At 36.6% G+C, this 11,457-nt stretch overlaps 1 protein-coding gene across 1 annotated transcript; it reads right to left on the bottom strand.

Annotated features, from left to right (window-relative positions):
* Positions 1-5,488: 5,488 nt before the first annotated feature.
* LOC112019831 (putative receptor protein kinase ZmPK1) lies at positions 5,489-8,778 on the bottom strand. The gene is given in 2 exon segments (XM_024052375.2): positions 5,489-6,422; positions 7,076-8,778. Coding segments are annotated over 2 exon segments (2,415 nt in total). The 5' UTR covers positions 8,630-8,778; the 3' UTR covers positions 5,489-5,561.
* Between the last annotated feature and the right edge of the window lie 2,679 nt (positions 8,779-11,457).

Raw genomic sequence — 11,457 nt, 5'->3', positions numbered from 1 at the left:
GGAACCCTTAATTGCTATGAGCTTCCCTCAGTATGGGCCAAGGACTCGGCCTCGGATTGATGCCAGATGGCAGCCACCAGGCATTGTCTAGCCATAGACTGACTTCCAACAATTTCTTCAATTCGATCCCCTGATGGAAATTTTACCTTCTGGTGTAGGGTAGAAGAGATAGCCCTTAAGACATGAAGCTAGGGCCTACCCATTATGGCCGTGTAGGAGGAATAAGCATCCACCACTATGAAGTCCACCTTCACTATTTCTGAGCCAGTCTGTATGGGTGGCCTGATCTGACCCCTCGGAATGACAACTTTCCCATCAAAGCTTACCAAAGGAAAGGTGTAGGCCATTAGGTCCTCGGGACTCAAGTTCAGCCCTTTGTATAAGTTGGGTACATGATCTCGGCACCACTACCTCGATCCATCATTACCCTTTTCACATCATAACCCTCAATCTTGAGTATAACCACAAAAGCATCATCATGAGGCTATATAGTTCCAACCTTATCTTGATCCGAGAATCCCAGAATCGACTGGATTCCCGTTCCAGCCCTCTTCGATTTCAAATTAGAGTCCTCGACAGGTTGCCGAGCCACAGACATCACTCTAGAGGGACAAGAGCCGATTCTTCCTGGAGCAGCGAAGATGACATTGATCATTCCTAAAGGAGGTCTCGAGGAGTCATCTCTCCTGGGTTCTGAATTAGTTTGGCCCCTTGGCTACTGGAGTGATGCAAAAGATATTTTAATTTTCCCTCACGGACATGCTGATCTAGATGGTCCCACAGATTTCTACATTCCTTTGTGGTGTGTCTTGGTCTTTGTGGTACTGACAGTAAAGGTTTTGATTGCGTCTTGCGGGGTTTCTCGCCATTTTATTCGGCCATTTGAAGAATGGTTTATGCTAAATCTTCTCAAGAACTTGTTGTATCGGTTCTCGGAATACATCATTGACTGCCTGAATATTAGCGGATCTTGACTGTCCTGAAAAATCTCTTCGTGGCCGGTTATTATATCGGTCCGACCTGAAATCCTTCCTCTCCTGAGGGATAATCTTCTCCTTTCCTTTCCCTTGCTGTTGGTCTTCCTCTACCCTTTTGTACTTATCAATACGATCCATGAGTTAGCGTACGCTAGTAACGGGCTTGCCGGTCAATGATTTCCTTAAACCGTTCTCGGCTGGGAGGCCGAGCTTAAAAGTACTGATGGCCACATCGTCAAAATCACCCTCAATCTCATTAGACATCTCCCAATATCTATTTGAGTATGTTTTCAGATTCTCTCCTTCCTATATGCTTAAAGATAGGAGGGAAGCCAACAGCCGAGGAACTCTCCTGCAAGTAACAAATCTAGAGCCAAATGCCTGGGTGAGCTCTTTAAAAGAGCTTATGGACTCTGCTCTTAGGCCGTCGAACCATCTCATCGCAATGGGTCCCAGACTGGATGGGAAAACCTTACACATCAAGGCTTCGTCCTTGGAATTGATAGGCATTCTCTAATTGAAGTGGCTCATGTGCTCCACAGGATCTGTTCGACCATTATAGATGGTGAACTTTGGCTGATGAAAGGGCTGAGAAAGCCTTGCCTCTTCGATCTTATGCATGAAAGGCGACTTGGAAATTTGGTTCAGGGCACTGCTCATAGCGTCGTTTCCCACGCCTCTATATGGCGGGCTTTTAAGCCACCGTTCATGATGGTGCTCCTATTCATAGAAGAAGGACTCACTGGGTGGGGTTCGAGACCTCTGCCTGTAATTAACGTCCCTTTCATCATCAAAAGAAACATCATAGTTCTGGGAAGCTTGCCTCCTTCTTGCATGGCGCAGTTCCTCTTTAGCTGGTCGATCTCCAATTGCATGCCCCTGTTGCTCTTCACATGGTAGATATGGCTTCCACCTCGAGGTTGACTACTGTCAGTATGTGTGGTATGCACACTTGCTTCACGGTCACCTTTCTGCTCAAGGTTAACAAAAGGGTCACCATGTTGGGATCCCCTCGACTTCGCTTGTTGTGGACCTAGTTCTGCCATAGTTGACCGTTGTCTTCACTATCACACAAGTTCTTCCCACAGACGGCGCCAATTATTGGGACACAGTTTGCAGCCTAAGCCCAAGACGTGTGAGATGTTGGCCCAGTGAGCCTAGTACAATAAATTTGTAGAGAGTGAGTTAAAGAACTAGGCCCTAATGAATTTAACAACAAATAGTATGGGTTTAAAAGATGATCAAGACACATAGGACTGAATAAATTCACTGTCTAATGAGCCAAATCTAGGTATAAATCAATAGAACTTCTTACAAATGCAACTTTGATTGCTACAGTATTCTTTCTCTATTTTTCCGATCCCCCATTCATGGAGTATCTCTCACATTATATAGTTCCCTTGGACCATCTTGATCCTACACTTGTTGACCATTTAAGCCCTCACTTGAGTGCCTGTCCCATTAGATACCCTCCCTGGCTTTCTGTGAGTCGTGATAGCCAAGGCAGCACTGTTAAGGGGTCTTCTCCACATAAATGCGGCCAAAAAAGTAGCTGCAGTACATTTAATGCGGTGGTGGCAGTTTTCATTAGATATTTCTAAATTCTCATCACTCTTTATAAGTGTATGATGCCCATCTTTATTACTGGAGCTTCCTAGAAGATCACCTTGATCGTTGGAATACAGATTTGTGCCGCGTTCGTCATATCCGAGGAGGAGTTCATCCTCGAACCACCTTCCATTCATTCCTTACTTGTGAAACTTTAAAATTGGAGTTTCCTATAATTATTTGTCCCTTTTCTGACCAGTCTATGTTCTTGGACCAAGCCCAAGACCCAATATGTGACTTTGGGCCATTACCCCTACAGATATATATTAAAATTATTCCTTGAAACTTTATTTTTTGTCTTACCCAAAAAATATATGGTACACAATTTATGGCATTATAGACTCTATAGGCTTTAAAAGATTGTTATCTTTTTTTCTTTTTTCTTTTTTCTTTTTCAATGAAAAGTTATTATTTTGACTCGATGAGTGAGTTTGATTCAAGGGTTTGATATTATCTCAACTTTTCTTTTTTCTTTTTTTTTTTGCTAAAAGTAAGATAACTTTAACCAAGACATATGATGTACGGATAATTGAACGTGATTAAACATAATTAAACTAACTCAGACAAGGTACAACTTTATGTAAAAGTAAATTAAACAAAAATTAAAGATAGAAACTAAACTTAGTTGCATTCATGAAATGAAATTTGCTATGTATATGCAAGGCTAAATTCTGACTGAACAGGAGATTATAAACTATAAAGGATAAAAACAAAATCCATTTTAGTGTGATCACTTCATTAGGTTGTTTTTCCTTGAGCAACAAATCTCTAGAAGACAAAACATATATTGATAATCATGTATTAAGCACACTCATTGATAATTGAAGCAGGGTTCAATTGCATGAGCAATATTCGTTACTCTTATCGAGAAGCAAACTCAGTGGTAATTTTGATAGAGGGAGAGTAGAATAAATTTACCAAAAATTAGATTAATTTTCAGCCAACTTTACTAGTCAATCAAGTCAAATTGAATTCTGTTGGTTAGGCGAGCCCATTGAACGTTTAAAACAAGGGCCCAAATTATAAAACCCACTTGTATACTTTTACAAGGTTTGATAAGTATTTGTTGTTTCCTAATTTTAACCGTAAGGCAATGGCTGGGCTTGCCCAAATGAAAGCCCATAATGGGCCCAACCCAACAAGGTAATATGCCCCATTTGCCCGGCATTTCATTTTGGACAACCAACTTCCAAGCTACATTTATCAGGATTATCCAAGATGAAAAACATTGCACACTACACATCTCTCCACTAAAACTCTACTATAATTCTTTTTTTAGATACTTATCTTATGTTTCTATAATTTGATCGATATTAGAGAAATTATGATTCAAAATGGCCAAATTTATTTGTGGCCTTTGTAACAAGTAATGTAATCCAAAAATAACCTGAGTTAATTGTAGTGAAGTGTACAATTCTATGTATGTTTAGTCTAGGATTAACCTAGAGATAATTACTATATATTTCCTATATTTGGTAAAATATTACCACAATCATAGAGATGCAGTCGCTCAAGACTTTCTGTTCTGCTTAGACGACCACTAGACTTAATCAAATTACTCCTCACTTTGTCTTGTCTATCTTTTCTCCCATCACTCTCAATTCCCACCAATAATAGATATTGATGGCTCTTGTTTGTGGTTTTTGAAGACTAAGAAAAAAACCACTTTTCAATTTAGGAGGGATATATGCAATTAATAAAAGATAAACACATTGCACACTACACATCTCTCCACTAAAACTCTACTATAGTTCTTTTTTTAGACATTATATCTTATGTTTGCTATAATTTGATCGATATTAGAGAAATTATGATTCAAAATGGCCAAATTTATTTGTAGGCCTTTGTAACAAGTAATGTAATCCAAAAATAATCATGAGCTTAATTGTAGTGAAGTGCTACAATTTTATGCATGTTTAGTCTAGGATTAACTTAGAGATAGTTACTATATATTTCCTATATTTGCTCAAATACTATGCACAATCTTAGAGGTGCAGTCGCTGAACACTTTCTGGTTCTGCTGTAGATAACCACTAGACTTAATCACAATTACTCCTCACTTAGTCTTTGTCTATCTTTTCTCCCAATCACTCTCAATCTCCCACCAATAATAGATATTGATGGCTCTTGTTTGTTGTTTTTGAAGACTAGAAAAAAAAAACCACTTGTCAATTTAGGAGGGAATATGCAATTAATAAAAGATATGTGGAAAAAAAAAAAAAAAAAAAAAACAAGTCGTTACATAGTGTGACTTATGGGTTATGGCATTAGAACACAAGAAAACACATTGCACACTACACATCTCTCCACTAAAACTCTACTATAGTTCTTTTTTTAGATACTATATCTTATATTTGCTATAATTTGATCGATATTAAAGAAATTATGATTCAAAATGGGCAAATTTATTGTAGGCTTTTGTAACAAGTAATGTAATCCAAAAATAATACTGAGCTTAATTGTACTGAAGTGCTACAATTCTACGTATGTTTAGTCTAGGATTAACCTAGGGATAATTACTATATATTTCCTATATTTGGTAAATTATTACACACACTCATGGAGATGCAGTCTCTCAAGACTTTCTGGTTCTGCTGTAGACGACCACTAGACTTAATCACAATTACTCCTTACTTTGTCTTTGTCTATCTTTTCTCCCTATTACTTTCAATCTCCCACCAATAATAGATATTGATGGCTCTTGTTTGTGGTCTTTGAAGACTAAGAAAAAAACCACTTGTCAATTTAGGAGGGAATATGCAATTAACAAAAGATATGTGGAAAAAAAGAAAAACAAATCGTTACATAGTGTGACTTATGGGTTATGGCATTAAAATACAAGAAAATAAAACTTAAAACACTTGAAATGGAGAGGATATTGTTCATGAGATGTCTAGGACCAAATAGGTAGGAGAACATACAAATGAGAAAATCAAACTAAGCATAATATGAAAAGGCCACATCGGTCATGCCATGTTAGTGATGATCATTTTCATGGTGAAGAAGCATCTCAACCACTTGGCTCATGGTGGGTCTTGCATCTTTGTCTTCCTCTACACACTGCAGAGCCATTTCAACCAAAATTTCCAACTTACCCATATCAGATCTAGCTACCATTGTGGGGTCCATGATATCTTCAATCTAGTTTGCAACCTCTTTATTCTTTTTCTCCCTGACCCATGTAACCAGTCTTTCGTGTTCTATCTCCACACCTTCATTTATATCATGAACACTTCTAGTTGGACCCTTTCCGGTCACCATCTCCAACACAATAATTCCATAACTATAAACATCTACTTTGGAGGTAATAGGAAAGTTAAAAATCCACTCTGGAGCCATATAACCTCGAATTCCTCTTATCTTTGAGAAGGTTGCTCTTATCTTTGAGAAGGTTGAATTATGAAGGACACCTCTATTTTGTAGCTTAGACAAACCAAAATCTGCCACCTTTGGATGATAATTAGAATCTAGAAGTATGTTTTGAGGTTTTACATTGCAGTGTAAAACCCACTCCAAGCAATCCTCAATCAAATAAGCTAAGCCTTTTGCAGTGCCTTGAGCAATTTCAAACATTTTCTCCCAGTCAAGTGTGCCGACCGAGAGGTTTTTTGCTAAAGAACCATGCTCCATGTACTCGTACACCAGAAGCCTATGCTCTCCGTCGGCATAATAACCCCACATCTCTATTAAGTTCATGTGGTTAATCCTTCCAATGATGCTTACTTTGGCTAAAAATTCACCTTCTCTTTGGTTAGCTTCATTGAGATGCTTGATTGCTGCAACTCACTTATCAGACAATACTCCTTTGTATATAGCTCCGCACGCACCTCTTCCAATCTGATGTCGCGGAAGCCTAAAGAAAAACACACACGATGTTCTCTTAATGAAACAGAAACTAAACTGTTAGTTTCTGGTAGTAAATCTCGAATCCACGAGGGGTTTCCCTGAATCCACAAGGAGATAAAACTGGAATCCACCAAAAGAAAAATTGACAAAATGTCTGTATTTATTGATAATAATCTATTTTGCCTCTGATGGCTACAAAACATATAAATACAGAGCAAAAATGTTTAAAACCCTAATTTGCACTAATTAAGCGATTAGGTGACAACATTACCGAATTTTACCAAAAACAGAAAAATTGAGTTAAACGCAGAATCATAAACTACTGACCTTAAGGGTCGTCCCAAAATAAACGAGACTTTATTCTGACTTTTAAACTAAAATTTATTAAAGAAAAACAAATATTACTATAAATAGCAAAAATACTGTTTTCGGGGCCTTAACGAAGGAATTTGCCTACAATTTGGCAATGTTCATGATATCATGAATCTGGATCAGAACGCCGTTTCCCTTCAACCTACTAAATTTCATGTAATTCCGACACTATTACCTCTAATGGCCCCTACTGGCACCCCCTTTGATCTTGCATTGCGACTTCCTGCACCCTTGCTGCTCCAAGAAGGCATGTGCTGTCTGTTCTGCCTCACAATCTCTTCAGTAAAACCCTTTGTGGCCCTTTTTAACTCATCATAGGTAAATTTTTTGAATCCTGTGGCAGCAATAATATAGCCTTGCTTGTTTGCACTTGAACTTTTCCGGGTTCTGATCAAAAGACAGCACACCACAAAGATACATAAGACTTCAAGTCCTCCCACTCCACAAGCAAGCCAGAGCATGAATTTCACTGTCCTATTTACACGGTTTTTTACATATATTCTAGCCAACTTTATCGTACCTTCATTTGAGCAAACTAAACTGAATTCTTCTGCATGATTGACGTATGAATTGTATTTGCTTTTTGGCAGTTTCAAATAGAGGTCTCCTGTGAAATCTGAAGAACGATGTCCATTCTGCAATAATGTTTTAGGGTAACAACTCCAAGAGCCATCCCTGCGAAATTTGTATTGGAATGCTTTACAATCGCATGCTTGCAAGCATAGATTCGTACATTGATCAAACGTGTAATTGGGAAAGAACCCAAAATCATACCCATAGAATTCAACGTGGGATAGCAGCAAAAAGTCAGACTCATTTTTGTTGCAAGAGAGATCAAATTCAGGTTGACACCCATAACCCCAGTCGATACGATTTTTCATCTTGTACCCCGGAAGACAAGAACATTTCCTGTTCGAACCATTAACAGAATTGCAGAAACTATTGGCCCCACAAGCACCATGAATCGCGCAAGGATTTTGAATAGCTTGCCATGAAACAACCCAAGTCTGCTTCTCCTCTTCCCAACTGTACAACCGAATATTACCATCGTAACCAAGTGTCAATCTTCTATGAAGCACTGCTCCATAGTCGGCTGACTTAAAAGTTAAATTATCGGATGAACTAAAGTTCCCCATGGAATTAAAGACAGCAATTCTACTACTGTTATAGGAGGTCCTTCCAGCATCCCAGCTTACAAGCCCTGGATCAGGCCAGTAAGTACTTGAAACATCAGGACCATTAAAAAGAAGGCGAAGAATGTTATCCATGTCGAAGAAAAGTTCATAAAAACCAGAGGAATAGTTGGTCTGGCTTCTTGAGGAGACAAGTTTTGTGTTTCTAGTGAGTAGTTGGTGAGGAAGAAGAGTATCTGTGGGGAAATCAAAGCTTTCCCACAAAATAACACCTTCCGTATTACGTAGAACAAGATTTCCAGTGTTGAAGAGAAATAATTGTACAAAGGAGAGTGAGAAAGTGTTAGTGGCCCAAACGGTGAACTTACCAGCATCAGTTAAGATTAGATTGCCATTTTTGAGGAGGGAGAGCTTTGAGCGCTTTCCATTAACTGGCTGGTCACGGTTTGCCATCCAAACTATGGTGTTGGTGTGTGAATCAACATGGGACGGTAGTTTGCTGAACCATATGGCAAAGCAAAAGGCATTATCACCGACAGAGTAAAAGCCAGCAGAGAAAACACCATTTGGTGATATCAAAACTTCTGGATTCTCAACGGAAAGAGATGCTCCTTTACTCATAGCTTCCGCTGTTAAAGATGAGAATGGAGCAAATAATGTAAAAGAGAGGAGGAACAAAATGGTAGTAGCCATGAACTTCAGGAAACCGAAAACAAGGGATGGTTTTGGGAAGCTAAGATGTGCTTCTCTATTTCACAACTTCTCTAAAAACAACTTTGACATGAGATGGTGTAAATTGTGAAAAATAAAAATAGTGACATTATCCATTACTGTGATTGGCTTTAAAGATCAAAATGAGTGGACTTAAAAGCAAGACTCTTATGTTTATCCCAAAAATAAATAAATAAAAGGACTCGTTTCTATGATTTTTTTAACGTACAGTATGGCGAGGTGGACAGAGACTAGTTGCCAGTCTTGACTGAAATAGCACTGACTTTAAGTCAATGACATATGGAAGTTCCGTGACTTTAAATTACGTTTTTAGTTATAAATCATAATATGTATAAAATACATCATGTAAAATAGTATTTTCTCTGTCTCATTTTATTTGTCGTCTATTCTATTTTAAAATATCTCAAAATATTGTTTTCTTCTTCTCATTTTCCTAATTAAAGCCAAAGGTTCTAGACTTTTTTGGTCCGGATGGATATATATTGACTGAGCGAACGAAAACTCATCATGATCATCCTATGTTCTGACTTCTAATATGCGTGAACAATGGCACCAGAGCTTTGTTAAGATTGTGAGAAGAGGCTGAAAGCTTGCAAGAGAGAGAGAGAGAGAGTTTTCTAAGATCTAGGAAGTGTTTGATAATATTGATCTAATAACGTTGTTTATCGTGAGAGTGGACGGAGGAAGCATGAAACCCAAATAGTTGAAATAAGTTTAACGTGTGAGAGTGGAAAAGCTAGAAAAGCATGTTGGAACTTGGAACACATGAGAAAAAGTGAAAGATAGGTTGCTTTAAAATTCTTTAATAGAGTTTTTACCAAACCATTTAATGCTTTCACCAAAACCCCACGCTCCCATCTAAAATTTAATGAGAATGTTCTCATTAATATATTTTTTCCCCTAAATTATTAAGGATTTTGTTAATATGTGCTCTAAGGGCACACATTATTTTCTATTTTTGAAAAAATTGTTCTCGAGAATTGAAAAAGTATTGACAGTTTTTTTAATTTCCAAGAAAATGTTTCCAAAAATGGATGGCTATTGACAGTTTTTTCAATTTCCGAGAAAAGGTTTCCAAAAATGGATGGCTTAATATGTGCCCTAAGCGGACCCAATTATTAAAAGTAAAAATCCATAACAAATTAGATGGACTTTTACCAAATAATTAAATAATATATATTACATGAAAATAATATATATATATATATATATTTTGAATTCATCAATATATAAATATAAATTTTAAATTGCGGTAATTTCAAAATGGTATACTGGTATCAATCGATATTGAAACATTTCGTTTCACTAGTCAAACCAAAACAACCACTAGTATAAAATTGACTCCCTTGTTTTCAACACATCCTAGTAATACAATAAGTCAAAATGCACAACCAATTTTATAATTTTATAACAATGGCTGAAGTAATAAGTTGTAATTGATATATAATAAAAATAATATATACCAACGATAGTCCTACATAAAAGTGAGGTAGCGCACTAATCATAATCTACAACTTTAAATGTTATGAAAAATACTATGTATAGCATTGTTGGAATGACAACAAATAAATGTCATTGGAGAGAGAGAGAGAGTTGCAATTATATATAAAGTTGAAAAGCCCATGCATGGTGTTTGAGATTTCGTATAGGTTAAGAGTTTAATTTGTTACTTTTGAAATCTTAGGGTTTAATGTGTTATTTTGAGACTATAATATGATTTTATAGATAACTTTTATTTAAGTTTTAAGGTTTAACTTGTTACTTTTGAAATTATAAAGTTTAATTTTTTACATTTTGAAACTCTTGTGTTTGATTTTTTTTTTTTTTTTTTAGAATAACTCGTTTTTAATTTGTTAGCCTATACAAAGTTTTTTATTTTTATTTTTTTTATCATTCCTTTTTTTTTATATACAAGATAAAAATTTTATTCTAGCTTAATCTAAGTATATACATGTGTGAAGCTCATTCCCAAAAACTTTGAACCCCGTCCCTTGACTTTTACACCCCCACAAGCACTTATATTTATAAAGTGACCATCGTGCCAAGGATGCACAGTAATTGGTGGTTTTTTTTTTTTTTTTTTTTTTTTTTTTTTTTTTTTTTTTTTTTTTTTTTTTTTTTTTTTGTTTTTTTTTTTTTTTTTTTTTTTTTTTTTTTTTTTTTTTTTTTTTTTATCATTCCTAGCTTTGAGGATTATTGTTTCCTTTCATTCTTTTTTATTCGCTTCTAGCCAATATTAATGAATTGCAAACGCACATAAATATTGTTGGTGGATACAAACCGGCCATAATAACTGATACTATTATGTTTGTCAGAGAGTTATATGAATACATCTAATGGGAGGGGGAGAAAAAGATGCAAAATTTTGTAATAATGATCAGAGAGGAAGATAATGTTAATAAAATCATGGAAATGTTGAGCAAAAAAAATCATGATTCATAAATCTACTATAAGGTTGAATTTTATCAACCATCTTGTTGGCTTTATTCCGTGCCAATTTGCTTGTAATTTAGTACTTAGTAACCCTATATTTAGGTGGGATTCATGTAAGGGTAGTGTGTGAGAGAGTGTGAAGAATTGCTCAACAATGTGCAAAGAAGCAGGGACTCGCGGCTAGGACTCGCGACTTGTAAGCCACCAACTGCAGCACATGTGAGAAGCATGTGGAGAGGTGAAGGGTCACGCCAACTGTCGTACTATTGGACAAAAGTCCCAGACTGGCCAGACTGTTAGCTTGCAACTTAGACAAGTCGCAAGGCCAAGCTGCCAACTTGCCCTATTTGGGAAAA

Source organism: Quercus suber, unplaced genomic scaffold (genome assembly GCF_002906115.3).
Source record: "Quercus suber isolate HL8 unplaced genomic scaffold, Cork oak 2.0 scaffold_19, whole genome shotgun sequence".
Classification (NCBI taxonomy): domain Eukaryota; kingdom Viridiplantae; phylum Streptophyta; class Magnoliopsida; order Fagales; family Fagaceae; genus Quercus; species Quercus suber.
Note: the sequence above shows the minus strand (reverse complement) of the source record. Positions and strands in the feature narration are given on the sequence as shown.